General features: G+C 44.0%; 1 protein-coding gene across 3 annotated transcripts in view; it reads left to right on the forward strand.

The window, feature by feature from the left end:
* The first annotated feature begins 1,726 nt into the window (after window positions 1-1,726).
* The window catches only part of PLCB1 (phospholipase C beta 1), a 696,728-nt gene continuing 683,505 nt past the window's right edge, over window positions 1,727-14,949 (forward strand). For all 3 annotated transcript variants that reach the window (XM_019462545.2, XM_019462546.2, XM_019462547.2), the window contains exon 1: window positions 1,727-2,202. In XM_019462545.2, coding sequence (XP_019318090.1) covers window positions 2,104-2,202 — 99 coding nt within the window. In that variant the 5' untranslated portion in view covers window positions 1,727-2,103. The remainder of the gene's footprint in view (window positions 2,203-14,949) is intronic.

A 14,949-nucleotide genomic window follows, 5' to 3' on the forward strand; every position in this document is an offset into this window, starting at 1 on the left:
ATCCATGGTGATTATTATAGTGCCTAATATATAGCTGGTGATCAATACATATTTTTTGAATGCACTGAAGTATTTAAGAGGCAAATTTCCCCACTGCATTTTTGGTAATGTTTTGATTTAGTTTATAAACACTGGGCCTGGGAAAGCCCTAGGGGTCAAGGACAAATGCTTAAGAGAAAAGAAGGTTCTTCTCATTCTTTTTTGTTCATATTCTGTTTCTTCTTTTAAGAAGTCAATTTCATCGAGATAAAATTTATGTACTATAAAATATACTCATTTTAGTTCTGTGAGTTTTGACAAGTGTGTACCTGCATAATATAGAACATTTCCAACACCTCCAAAGGTCCCCTTCCCTGTCAATCCCTGCTTATTCCTGACCCCAAGCAACTGATGACCTGTTTTCTATCAATATAGGCTAGTTTGCCTATTCCAGAATTCCTCAAACAGAATCCTGCAGCATAACATCTAGTTTCTGTCAGTAGGTTCTGAAGCTTGTATCATTCATCCTTGTGGTGCATGCTCATTCCCTTTTATTTGCTGAATAGTATTCCATCATTTGGGCATACCATCATTTATTTGCCTATTAACCTATTGATTGACATATGCAGTTTCCAGTATGGGCTATTATGAAGAAAGCCATGCACATTGTTCACACAAGTCTATGTGAACCTATTTTCATTTCTCTTGGGAAAGTCCTGAGTTTTATGATAAGTTAATGTTTAACTTTTTATAGGAAACTGCTCCAAAATGGCTTTACTATTTTATACTCTCTCCAGCAATGGATAAGCGTTCCAGTTGCTCTATATCAAACAATGGTATTATCAATCTTAATTTTTACCCATTCTGGTGGGTCTCTCTCTCTCTCTCTCTCTCTCTCTTTTAATAAATGAGAAATGTTTGTTGAATGAGCGAGGGCAAACATTCTTAGACCTATGTCACTAAATGAGCAAGTTAGGAGTCTACTATCCATAAGATACCTCTTTTTCTATGGTCTCTCCTCTCTCTCCCTGTGTCTCTGTCTGACACACGCGCGCGCGCGCGCGCACACACACACACACACACACACACACACACACAACACGTGGAGAGGAGAGGGGGCCTTCTGTCTCTGTGTGTGTGTGGGGGGAAACAAAAAACCATTGTTTCTCTCAGGGTGGGCTTTCTTTTTCAGAAGCACAACTTAACCGTAGCCCCACCCCCTTTCCAAGACCAGCGCGCTGCAAACCCTCAGGCGCAGCAAGGTTTCCCCAAAGAGCACTCCTGCCAAGCCTCTCTACTGCTCTCTTATCTACTAATAAATAATGTCTTTGCAAAGAGCTGGGTTGTGGCCGTCGCTAGAGAGCTCCCGCTAGGGGCTGCCTCTCCGATCCCTCCCAACCGCTCCCTTTCCCCACCCAATCTGGATCGGAAGGCACTCCAGGCTCCCGCCCAAGTTCCCCGGAAAGCCCCAGGGAACGCGCGGTTCGCGGGCACCCCGGGCACCCCTGCAACCCCGGCATGGGGCATGCTCAGAGGGCGCGCGGGCGGCGCAGGCGTTGGCTGCAGTGGGGCCCAGGAGCCGGGAGGTGCCGCTGCGTCCCCGCTTCCCGGCGCCTGACCCAGCGCGCAAAGTTGGGCTGGAAGCCGCCGGGGGAAGGAGGGACCGAGCCAGCGAGGGTGGCGGGGAAGCTGGGCGGGAGGAGGAAGGAGGAGGGGAAGGAGCGCGGGGGGGGGGGGGGGGCGCGGAGCGTGTGTCACTCGCGCTCTCCCTCTGTGTATAGAGGATGTGCTGAATGGTGCGCTTCGAGGCGGCGGCGGAGGAGGAGCAGTACCCGGCGGCGGCTGGCAGCCTCGGCCGCCCGGCTCGGCTTCCCTGTGCCCTCCGAGGCTCCGCAGCCACCGCGGGCGCCCGACCCCGCGTCCCGCCCGAGGCATGGCCGGGCGCCTGGCCCCCGTGCGCCTCGCCTGCTGAGCCGCGCCGGAGGAGGTGCGGAGGCCGGGAGGCCGGGGGAGGCCGGCGGGGGAGCAGAGTCAAGCGCCTCGCGAGCCGAGAAAGGAGCCCCGCGCCCCGCGCCCCGTCCCTGCCGCGCTCGCCCGGGCCGCCCCGAGCCCGGATGAGCCCAGATGGCCGGGGCTCAGCCCGGAGTGCACGCTTTGCAACTCAAGCCGGTGTGCGTGTCCGACAGCCTCAAGAAGGGCACCAAATTCGTCAAGTGGGATGATGTAAGTCGGAGGCGGCGGGCTGGGGGCGCGGGGCACCGGGCAGGGCGCGGGGCGGGCGGCGTGGGGGTGGGGCGAGGGGCGCGTTATGCAATGGGCGCACGGGAGCCGGCCGGGGCCGCCTCGGGGCGCGCAGGGTGGCCACTGCCGAGGCGGCTGGCCGGGAGCAGCGGCTTCGCGCGCGCTCCTGTCTCTCCGGGTCAGGGAATTGCCATCCTTGCCGGGTCTGGCAGGCGCCCCCTGAGGCTCTTCAGGCTTGGGGGCCTGAGGGGCAGTTTTTGCCAGGGAACGGTCCTGAGAGTTTTTGGAAAGTGTGAAGTTGGGACCATCTGGAGAGCGCTGGGGTGTGACCCAGGCGCACCCCTCTCCGCCCGCAGACGCACCCCCTATTACCTCTATTGCTCCCTTTCCAGAAGGAACAGGACAGCCCCGAAGAACGAGCCTGTTCAGTGATTGCTAAGCCTCTTGGCACTTTTATGGGAGCCCACGCGGCAGAGGACACAGCGGTCCAGCCGACAGGTGGTCGCTGATGCCAAACTTCAGCGCCTGGCTCCGGAGTGAGGGGCTTGAGAAGGGCCCGGGAGGACACTCCTGTGAAGGGCTAGAGGGCAGAAGTCGGGGGCATTGGGGGGTCTAGGAGTGCTCAGCGGACCTGCGGGCAAATGGGGAGGGCTAGTTTTTGAGAACTGAGCTGGCTGGAGTGTGCAGCTTGAAGCAGAACCGGCAAGGCATTCCCCACAATTTATTTATTACATCTTTTGCCAAGTGGGGCAGAGCTTTGCCCAAACCCGGATCTCCAGCGTTTTGCAAGAGCCCTGGACCTAGGACTGCAAGTGACACCCGCTCCCCAACCCGTTGTCTTCAAACACTTAAATTAATAATCTTGCTGAAAACATGGGACTCTTCAGATGGAGGGCATTATCGTATCAATTTATATGTCCTGGGTGTAATTCAAAAGGTTTGTTAAGAACAACCCACCGGGATAAACCTGAGCTGCCAGGATCTAGGGAAATTTAGGTCCAAATGAGGAAGACATCTCTCAAACAGGAGGAATGATAGGCGAATAAGGTGTTCATCCTCCTGAAAAGATTTTCCACCTAGTAAATTATAGCCTGTTATCCTCCAGGGTATTTTTCTTTAATCTTCTTAAGCCATTTTCCAGTGTCTGAAAAACAATTTAAATATTCCAGGTACCGAATCCAATTACTTAGCTGAGTGAGTCTGTGTCTATATTTTGTCCAGTTGGAAGTGCAAACGGGACTCGGGAGTATGAGCCACAGCTTCCTTGAAAGCTAATGGCAATTATTAAATGTTGTAGGCAAGGATAGAAACATACGTCCTTTTACGGAGGACTTTACACTTTTCTTCTTCCATCCCAGTGTAAGGACCAGATGTTTTTGTAAATGGAATAGAATCTAAACAATAAATTTGGACACAGATGAACCGCTTTCTTACAACAACAACAATAACAACAAAAGATAATGCAGTTCAGCAACAAATAAAACAGTTTTGCCCATCTTGAAGTCTCAAAGAGAGAACTGAGGTGATGAGAAAATAAAGGGCCGAAGGGAGAAAGACTTTACGGAATAAAGAAGGGTATTCCAGCATAAGCTCTGCATTTATTCACAGTGATACTTTTAAATGGTGCTCCAGAATATCTTATTTGGAAGAAAATAGCCGGCATCACTTTGAAAATGGAGATCTTCTATGGAACAAGTTTTGAACATCTAAGGAGATGATTTTTATTTTGTGCATTTATGGCATGTGTATTTCTTCCTTACCTGCTAATGCCAGACCATACACTAGTTCTGGGGTGGTGATGAATGTGGACAGAATCTCCGCTGTTATAGGCCTTACATGGTAGGTGGAGGAGACAGAAAATTATCAAGAACACCAGTGATGTAGAGATTAGAAGTGATGCAAGGAGAGTATTGGAGAGGTCACCAGTCAGACACTACCTGAAGAAGGTGGGAAGCGCTCTCCCTGAGCACTGCAGCAGTGAGTTTCTTGGGAAGCCTTACTTTAGTGCACACGCTAAAGGGAGGGCCTGTGGAATCTCAGATCTTCTGTAGGGAGAAACCCAGACTGCATCCAGGAGTCAGGTTACCTGGAATATGGTGAACTCTCCTGTAGGTTCCTTGGCTCTCTGTCTCCATGGTGATCTGTGGATTGAGAAGGAGCGGACTTTCCTAGGTCACCCATATCTTCCTCAGGAGTCACCCCTCTACTCTTGCCGTCCCATATCTGTCCTTCCAAAATCAAGCCAGTTTAGGTGATCGGGCTAATTATACTGCATCCTAGTGATACTGTGTGCCAAAGACAAAGAGAACTACATGTTGAATCTAAAGGCTTGAGTTTACCTGCTGGTTCTCTTGTCAGTCAGCCGTGTAACTTTAGGTTAATCACTTAACCTTTCTGAATCTTTGCGGCCTCTTGAGCAAGACTATGAGAATGCCACTTTTGTTTGTTTGTTTGTTTGTTTGTACCTGTTTCACCTGTAATAGTTGGAAGTAGCCAATAGGATAAAGTAGCCCTTCTCACACTTGAGTGTCAGAAACATCTGGGCGATTGGCAACACGTAGTTTGCTTGGTCTCACCCTCGGTTTCTGATTCAGAAGGTCTGAGGATTGGTCTGAGAATGCATTTCTCATAGAGTCTTGCTGAGTCCACTGGTCTGGGGAACCATACTTTGAAATCACTGAGATAAGGTGTGTGAAGTGACTTAAAAAGTATGGCAGATAGCTACCAGGGTCTTGTCAGCCCATGTACATTATTGCAAGTTTGTGATTTTAATTTGATCTCTCTGCATGTTGAGAAATTCATCCAGCTGTTACTTTTCTATCTAAGAAGTAGAAGGACCTCAATGACAAAATCATGGACAATCTTTAGATCTTAATGGCGTATTTTACCAAGTGTCTTTGGTGCCTAGGCTAGCTTAACTTGCATTCATATGTGCCTTTTGAATTTCTTATATGCAGTGAACAATTTTCAGCACTGTCACCTGTTTCTAGTGGGTTAGTAGAAAGGGAAAGGGAAGAGAGAAAATTTTTGAGAGGCTGTCTCATCTGTCTTTGAGGAGGGGAGACTGTTGGGTTTTCCCTTTTGGCTTTGACTTTGGGAAATATCCTCTGCCCCCTGCACCAGGGGGGCATCCCCATCACCTTGTTTAGAGGACAATTAAATGCTGGAAATAGTTTTAAAATCTCTCAAATACTGGATCTCACTTAAAAACTGTAGAACCCTGCCCTCTGGTCTTTAAGAAGAGGGATGGGCAAACTCATAAAATAGATTCTGAGTAGCCCATTAGAAAGCATAATAATACATTTGAAAGGATGAGTATGGGGCTACTTAGAATGGTAGAGAGATTATCTCTTGTTGTGAGTGGTTAAAACACCACAATCACTTACTCTGTTTTTCTGGCCACTCTCTGGAATGGAAGATGTCACCTAGAGGGTGCAGTGCCCTGCATAATCTGTTGGCTACATGCCAGCATCATGGCTGTGGATGCTTTAAGAGTGGTAGTCAAAAGCTTTGACATAGGCACTAACCAATCACAATAGACAGTAGCGGGCAATGGAGGTGGAGCAGGGTCCTGGAGAACACCCCTTTGCACCAGGGCGTTGGCCTTTCTTTTGCCTGATCATGAGGAGGGCTGCGAGTCCCCAGGGTCTGTGGAGCATATAGAATTACTTCAGTGTTTGAACGACTAGTGGTAGCGTGTACAGTTAGGAGATCAAGGCCAAACCTTGTCCTCCAGAACTTGATCAGCAAATATAGGACTGACCTATCGTGGTTATCTGTTTTACCAGTGATACCAAAGGATGCAACTTTATCCTTGCTTTTATTTTGCATTTGTATATTATCAGCCCCTGTGGTGGAGGTGGGTGTAAAGGACTGTGGACATTGTGGGAGAGTTCTGGTGAGATGGACAGTGGAGGGGGGTTACTTTCTGCATCTGAGGTAGGGAGCTTAGGAGACTATGAGTCTAGGCCCTCTCTCTCCTAGTGTTTGGCCTTGCTTTGTATGTGGAGGAAAAGAGGAAGGATAAAAACCATACAATTGGCTCCCCCCCACCCCTCTTCCCAGCCCCTGATGTGTCCCTGATTAAGCTCCCAGGACCTTGTCTCTTTGTTCTACAACCTCTAGGACATGAAAGGTGTCACATTTGTTTGTTCTTTCTTTTTCTCTACTCTCCCCCTCCAAGTTCCAGTGTCACTGTAAGTTACTTAATACATCTCCACCTCAGTTTCCTCATCTGTAATGTGAAGATTGTAATATTTCCTGCTGCACAGAACAGCTGTTAACATTAAGTGAGCAAAGGCATATGCATTGTTTTGTATAGTGCCTGACACCCAGGAACCCTTAATAAAACACGGTTTTTAAAAATTATTGTTCCCTCAATGGTTAGAGGGTCATGAATTTTTCCACAGTGGCCAGTATATGTTAGATGCCTCCTTTATTCTACAAGTGGGAACATCCAGACCTTCCTTTCATTCCTTTTACTATGTGCTTTGATTTTAATATTTTATAATTGGAAAAAGAAAAAAAATCAGTGTTTTACCTGTTTCAAAAAAAATTCAGGTGTTTCAGGGAAAGTGAATCCACATAAAAAGCAGGACACCTTCTCTGTAAAGCAAGTCAGTTTACAAAGTATCCAGAAGTTTTATTTCTACTTAAATTAAAAAAAGAAATTATATATATATATATGTATATATATATATATGTATATATATATATATATATATATATATATATACATATATATATTCCACCTGGAAGAAGGAAACACTTAAACAGAACTCTTGTAATGTAGCAAGAATATATATTTAAAATAAATATGTATAAAACTAATCTTTGTACATTCTGTCTCACAAACATAATCTAGCCAAAAGTTGCAATTGCAACTGCCTAAGTTGTTTGAGAAGAAGGCTGTGGAAGCTCAAAGGTTTGGATTTGGATTAATGCCCCATGGCTTTGAATCAAGTAGCACTCTCCCCCCTCTCCACCATTCTCTCCCTTTCAAACAAAACCTCCGCAGTTAAAACAGGTAATCATCATCACTAATAATAATAGAATAAACATGCTTGTATATTGCACATTTCCCAGCATCCTACACAGAAGCTTGGGTAGAGTATTTGCATTATGTAGAATATGCAGTTACAGTTTCCAAAATGATGGCAGCAGAATGATGGAGGGCACTGACCAGATTAATGAGGGAGCTGAGGGGAATGGCTTATGAGATGGGCATTCAGCAGCACTCACTCTGGAAAGGTTATGGGAAATAGAGAAGAAAAGGCTCCGGCTGGTAGGTGGTGGATCTGGACGGGGCCCCCACAGAGGGAGAGGCAGGTTTTAGACTGAAAAGCTGGCAGATGCTCTCTAAAGGGCCACATACGTATGCCCAGATATGTCCATTTTTAATGCCCAAAGAGCGTTTGTGAATTTCTCATCGACAGTAATTACTTTAAACATGAAAGTATTAACGTTTCCAAAATCTAGTCCAATAAAGCTACTTTAAGCTTTTTATCAGAGCGTAACATGCATACTGTAAAACACAAAAATCTTCTGTCTGGCTGGATCTGTTTTCACAAAATAAACACTACCCAGTATGCAGCACTGGATCAAGAACAGCACTGCCCTCTCTAGGTGGTACCTTCCAGTCCCTACACCTCCTCCCAGGGGTAACAATCAGCCTGACTTACAACTTTATAGGTTGGTTTTGCCTGTTTTTGATCTAAAAAAAATGATTTTTTAATTTTCAGTGAAAACAAAACAAACCCTCTTCAGCCTAAAGCATTTTTTTTTATTACTGCTGAATGAACCCTCTTGCATAATAACAACAGAAGTGACTTACCTTCTGTTTAGATGGCACTTGATTAGGTCCTTATCTGTCCTAAGGTGAAGTCTGGGAAGTGGAGCAGGTGTAAATGCCCCGAAGGAGGAAATAGTTGAACAAAACTCTGGTAGTTTAACAAGGAAATGTAATGCCTACAGGCTGTTATTGGCATAGGAAAGGAGACCAGCAGAGTGCTGTTTGTGGAATCTATTTTTCTCTTCTAGATTTTCTCTCTTATCTTGCCTGACTTTGATACTCCTACCTGTGGTGTATTAGGATAATTTGCTCTGGCTATTAGCATATCTTGAATACTTCCCTTGAAAGTTCAGTCTATCAATAAATAGCTTCAAATTATATTTACCTGCAATGATGTTTAAATGGGACAGGAACATTTTCCTTTTTTATGTTGAACTTGGTGACCTGTGGTTAAACGTTTCTTTATCAGGATTGTTTCATGTTATCATGAACAAGGAGTGCCGGCAGAAAATGAAATAAGATTGATTGTGAATTGTTGACTAATGCTATGGGTCTCACCTAAATAACACATCCTTGGTGACTGAAAATGTTGCTTTTCCTGTTACCCACGCTAATATTAGGTTCATGCAGCCTTTTCAGATCATAAGTTCCACCTGCTCAGATTTCATAATGCTTCTCTTTCCCTGTCTGTGCCATGTCTGATGCCCCAATCTAAGCCATGTGCCCCTGTGCATCAGCAGGGAAAGCAACTGGAGACATACTTCTTTCTTAAAATTTTTCTAATTTTAGACAGAGAGAAAAAGAGCAGGGAAGAAGGGCAGAAGGTGAGAGAGAGAATCCTAAGCAGGCTCCATGCTCAGTGCGGAGGCCCGATGCTGGCTCAATCCCAGGACCCTGGGTTCATGACCTGAGCTGAAATCAAGAGTCAGAGGCTTGGCCTACTGAGCCACCCAGGCGCCTCTGGAGACACGTTTCTGAGATCAGTTACACACGAGCTCCTAAGGAAGCCATCAATTTCTGTAAAAAACTGACAAATATCACGTAAAGAACACTAGATTCTTTAAGAGTTCTTCTGATTCCCCTCTGATCTGATATTTTATTTTTTTTTATTATCTTCTTCACATGTTAATTTCAATTTTTTTGGAAATTTTAACTTTAATTTCTATTCTGAACAAATGCTTAGGCATATGTCTTCATTGATGTTCACTAAATCTGTATATTTGTCAAGAAACTAAATTATTGTAAATGGAGAAACAGACTATTATATAAAATAAGAAAACATTTAGTATTAAAATAGAATAAAAGCATCCCATATCTGTTTTTTTTTTTTAAATTTCAGGGGCTCTTTCAGTTCCATGTTTTGTTTCCTTTATTGCATTAAAGTTTTATGAGCAAGTTCAGGGAAAATGGATCAGTTTGCAAAGAGAAACACTTTTACCTGAACTAGTCATAGTGGACATCAGTCTATAACATTGATACTTAAAAAATTAGGAGATTATTTTGCTGTTAAAAAATCTAATTTTCTTTGGAACTTGTTTATAAATTAGGTAAGAGAAAGTTAATGTGATTCATTTTATAGAAGAGGCCACATGGACTTAAAAAGAGACAGAAGACCACAGAACAAGTCAGTGAGTGGGCTAATAGACTAAAAAAAAAAAAAAAAAATGCTAACCATGATGCATTCTCAGGTGTTCTGTCTCAGATATTGTTGAGTCTCACTTAGCATCAATTTTCACATCCTCTTAGTGGAATTTTTTAAAATGCAGAATCTGGAAATCCAAAGCTACATTGACTCTCTGGAAGCATCTAATATTCTGGCTGTAAATTAAGTTCCACCAGCATGAGAAGCAGTCATATGAGATTTAAAGGGCAGATACGTGAAAGAGACCACCTTTCTGTATTCCTGGGGTTGTTTCCGTAGAAAGTGAGGTGTTGAAGGCAGAAGCATTACTTTCTGTAATTGTTCATAAGTGGCTTATGTCCAGGGCCATGGGTCTAATGAGGCAATGGCAAGAGGGGTTGCTCACTGTTCTCAGATTACTCTTCCTTTGCCTTGGGCTAAGCTGTTGGGTTTTTGACTCCAGGAGTTCCTTCCTGATTCTTACCTTTCTGAGTGTGGTGAAAGCAATAGGTTTCCTCAAGGGTCAGAGCTGTGGTGTTCTGGGGTCATTCATGGAGGCCTAACCTGAAGCCCACTTCACCAATCCTTGTGGTTCTGTCCAATTACCTATAATTAAATCCTTTTATGTTCAAAATTTCCAGAGAGGTTTCTGTTTCCCTCACTAACCCCTGCCTGATCTGTCTTTTATGGTTCTAAGATTTCATGATTTTCAGTCCTTATGTGCAACAGATATCTATATCCCATGGAGTTTGCTCCTTCAATATTACATTTGAGTAAAATGGAGTTTTGCTATAATGCTGCCTTTGGAGCTCAATATCGAGACTGAATCCTAATCACAGGCAGTTATACTTGTAAAGCACTGTTATTATTTATTTATGTTCACCCCTGTTTAGTCATCAACACCACCTTTAGTGGTAGGAAAAAGGCAAGTGTTATTCCCATTTTACGTAGAAGGAAACAGAAGCTAGTCAGTTGTGACTTGCCCAAGGACGTACAACTAGTTGGTTAAATTTAAAACTAAGTCTTCTGGTTATATTCTCTTTACAGTCTATCATGGTATCCCCAAACAGGATCCTTTAGGTAACAAAAGGCTTTTTATTTTCATTTTATTTATTTTGAGAGAGAGAGAGAGAGTGCACAAGTGGGAGAGAGAGGCAGAGGGAGGGAGGGAGAGAGAGAGAGAGAGAGAGAGAGAATGAGAGAGAGAGAGAGAGAGAGAGAGTCTCAAGCAGACTCCATGCTCAGTGCAGAGCCTGATGCAGGGGCTTGATCCCACGATGCAGGGATCATGACCTGAGCTGAAATCAAGAGCCAGCACTTAATTGACTGAACCACCCAGGCATCCTGGTAATAAAAGACTTAACCATCCAGATCAATACAAGTTAAAAAAGATTCCTTGGCTTCTCTACAAAATCTCCCTGATTTTAGGATTCATACAAATGGGGTTTATGTCCCTACAAACTTATCCCTTTTGGCTACTGTTTTCAAAAACAGGTATGGTGTATATACAGAGTTCATTTTTGTCTACATTGTGTTACATGGGAACATAGGAAAGCCTCATTGCTACTTTGAGGCACAGAGGCCAGTGTATATTATAGTCTACAAATGTTCTCTATCACTCATTCAGTAGGGAGACATGGTATATTTAGGTATTCAGGAGTGGCGTTAAAACAAAGGTCATTTTTTCCATTGCCTGATAAGTGACACTTTTGTATCTAGCAAGACTCATTACATGTGCTTCTCCACCTTTTTCTTTCCCAACATACTTGCAAAATGTTGTCTTTTGTTGGAATCCCCGTTAAGACTGGTCCTGTGGCTTCTTACAGAAATCATTGATCTTGGAAATTTGGTAGGCATGATGGGAGTGTAGACGATGAGTGACCTGACCTGAAGCAAGATGCAGAATGGCTTGAATTCAAGGTAGTATCAGTCGAGAGGCCAGATCTAGATTGCCGGGTTCAGGAACGTGTGTACAGGCAGGTGGATATCCCTTGTCTGTGTTACAACTGGACCACAGCACTTGGAGGACTATAGCTTTATGTTATTTATCTTCTTTCCCTAGGGCAGAGCATAGGCTTGGCACTCGGTAGGTACTGAGGGAATGTTTGTGGAATGAAGGAAGTGTTCTGGTGTGTGTCTGGTTACAGTGGGTTCACACAGGGGAACATGTCATCTTGAGGCAGACCTGGAGGGTGGTCATGCTCTGAAGAGACCTTCTTGACGCACTGTCTGTGGTGTTGGTTGGAAAGCCCTGCTCTATATCCTTCCATTCTCTCAGAAATCTCCCAGAGTCCAAAGGAACTCTGTGGCCTTAGTTTCTCTCAGTGTGAGTTGGAGAAGCAAAATGTTTGTTGTCAGTACAGATCTGATGCTGTTGTGGGACCAATTAAGGTTGAGTGTGTACTAAATTGCAATTCAATATTGGTTGAAAATTGTGATGCTTAATGTATTTACATCCCATCTTCTGAATGTTACCAGTGGCTTCCGTTTTCTAAAAAAGATGCTCACATGAGTACCCAGGTATTGTTGTGAAAATTTTCCTTAAAGAAATTCAGATGTGTTGGAAGTGACAGATGAAAGACTGATAGTTGTGAAAACATTCTCTTTATTATGGTAATGATTCACAAAGACTTCCTCCCTTCCCCACTCTTCATTTAATTACTGGGGCCACCTACACTCTCCCACCTTCCCTCTGGTCCCTGGGAAAGCACATCTTCTCTGTGTTCTGGAGTCCATGTTGCCCAGTTTCTCTGGATGCTGACTTTATTATTAGCTTGCCTTTGATAATATCTGTGAACATTTTCCCTCTGCCAAAGCTCCTCTAAAAACATATCAATATATGCCTTTTAGCCACAGAAATTCCAACATAGACTCCAGCACAATGTTCTCCAGACTTCCACACATAGTTATTGTCTCCTCTGACTTCTCTTGCCGCAACAAAATCCTCCAAAGTCTTGTTCTGCCTTTACCACTGCTTTGAAATTTCTCTTGCCAAGGCTACTGGCAACCTGTGAGATGTCAGCCTCAACTGATACTTTTCAGAATGTACCTAGCTTCTTTTCCATCCACCCATTCAGTATTCATAATGAACATAAGCATCGATGCTTCTTACAAGCTAGACATCTTGTCAGTGTTGCAGAGTTATGATGATAAATGGTTTGGCTCCTGCCCTCATGGCGTTTGTATTCTATTGTGGGAGAGAGATGCTAATGGAATAGAAGTATAATTATTTCATTATAATGGTGGTAAGTGCTATAGAAAAAGGTACAGAAGTACATGTGAGCATAAGAAATGTGGAAGGCTCCCCAGGAGGCATTCTATTTATGGAAAGACCTGGGTTATAAGTAGGACTTAGGTCAACAAGAGGAGGGGGGTGTGTGTCAGGCCAAGGGAACAGCACATGGGGACATTCCAAGGATCAAAGGATGTCCTTTGAAGGACATAGCAGAATAAGCCGGTTGGGAGTTTGTTGCTCAGGTGATGCTGGCAAAATGGCAAGTGGCCTGCTTAGGCCACGGCAAGGTTTTATCATAAAGTCAATGGGAAGCCATTAAGCTGTGTTTTTAAACCTCAGTGCTATTGACATTTGAGGCTAGGTAATTCTTTGCTGTAGGGGACTTGTCCTGTGCATTGTAGGATGTTTTGCGCCAGCTGTAGGGGACTGTCCTGTGCATTGTAGGATGTTTTGCGCCACCCCTGGTCTCTACCCACTAGATGTCAGTAGCAAAGACCCCAGGGTGACAAACAAAATTATCTCAGGACATTGCAAAATTGCCCCAGTTCAGAACCACTGATTCACATTCAAACTACCGATTTAAATCTTAGCTGATTTTAAAAAGGACCGGGTTACCACATGTGCAAAGGCACACGCACGTGCGTGCACACGAGCCACACGCATACGTGGCCAGTAAGCACATGAGAAGATGTTCAACATCATTAGTCATTAGTCATAGGGAAATGCAAATTCAAACCACAGTGAGATGCCAGTTTACACCCACCAGAGCTGTATCTTGCTAAAATGGTCAGTTTCTTCATCTGATGTCCCCACTAAGCAATGAGCACCTTGGATAATTGGGAATCTGGGCTCTTGTTTGAATCTGTAGTATAGTGTCTTAAGTTCCCTTGTGTGATATTTGAAGAAATATGCTTCCAACTTTTCCCTGTATTGTATTAAGAGAGATTTTCATACCTATCGGTGAAATGCAAATACTAAAATGGTGCTTCTCTCTACTGTTCTGCGTCTTCTTTTCTGGACCCCGTTACTTCCTTTGCTTTCATTTATTTGGGGGAAATTTCACACTGTATAGACCCCTGGAAGAAAATTCTCATCAGTGCAGATGCATGTAGAAGTTTAACCTCGCTGATCCTAAGCCAGCACCTTAGCATTTCTATTGTTTTATTTTAATTGTTGTTTTCATAGTTAGGGCTGCGTTGCTGATGTTTGATGGGATCACATCTGCTTTTCTATGACCCTTAGGACTCTTTTTCCTTACACAACTGTTTCCCCTACAATGTATATATTTGCCATCTTCCGCTCTACTTTTTCCTAATGCAGGTCTTGGGCACTCCCTGTGGAACATTGCTTGTCATTTCTCCTTGTTGACTCTATAATATTGATTAATTTAGAAATCCAGGTCTTTATTCCTATCTGTTCTCTTGTAACAGCATAAAAACATAGAATCACCGTGGAGTGAGGATTGTGGTCAACGCTGGCCAATAGACTTTCTGCTAATGGTACTAAGGAATAAGCTGTGGGTCTGTGGACTGGTCCTTGACATTCATCTTAAGGTTTAGGGTTACTCTTTGCACTAGTTTGCTTGGGCTCCTGTAACAAAGTACAACAGACTGGGGGGGCTTAAACAACAGAAATGTATATTTTCACAATTTTGGAGGCTACAAATCTGAGATCAGGGTGCAGAACTGGTTCCTTCCTTGAGGGCCATGTGGGAAGTATCTGTTCAGTCCTCTGTTCTGGATGGTGGATGGCTGTCTTCTCCCAGGGTCTCTACATCATCTTCTCTCTGTACGTGTCTGTGTCCAAATTTCCTCTTTCTATAAGGATACCAGCCTTATTGGATTAGGGCCCACCCTTGTGACTGCCTTTTAACGTAATCGCCTCTGTACAGACTGTCTTCAAATAAAGTGACAGTTATTTTCAGGTACGGGGGTTGGGACTTCAACATATACATTTTTTGTGGGTGGCACAATTCAGCCCACAATATACCTCAACCTAGCAAAGTATATGGCCTCAGAGGGCAGCAACATAATGGCTTTATTCAGATATTCGAAGAATTGACACTTAGAGAAACAACTAGAT

Source organism: Panthera pardus, unplaced genomic scaffold (genome assembly GCF_024362965.1).
Source record: "Panthera pardus isolate Hobbes unplaced genomic scaffold, ASM2436296v1 HiC_scaffold_25, whole genome shotgun sequence".
NCBI lineage: Eukaryota > Metazoa > Chordata > Mammalia > Carnivora > Felidae > Panthera > Panthera pardus.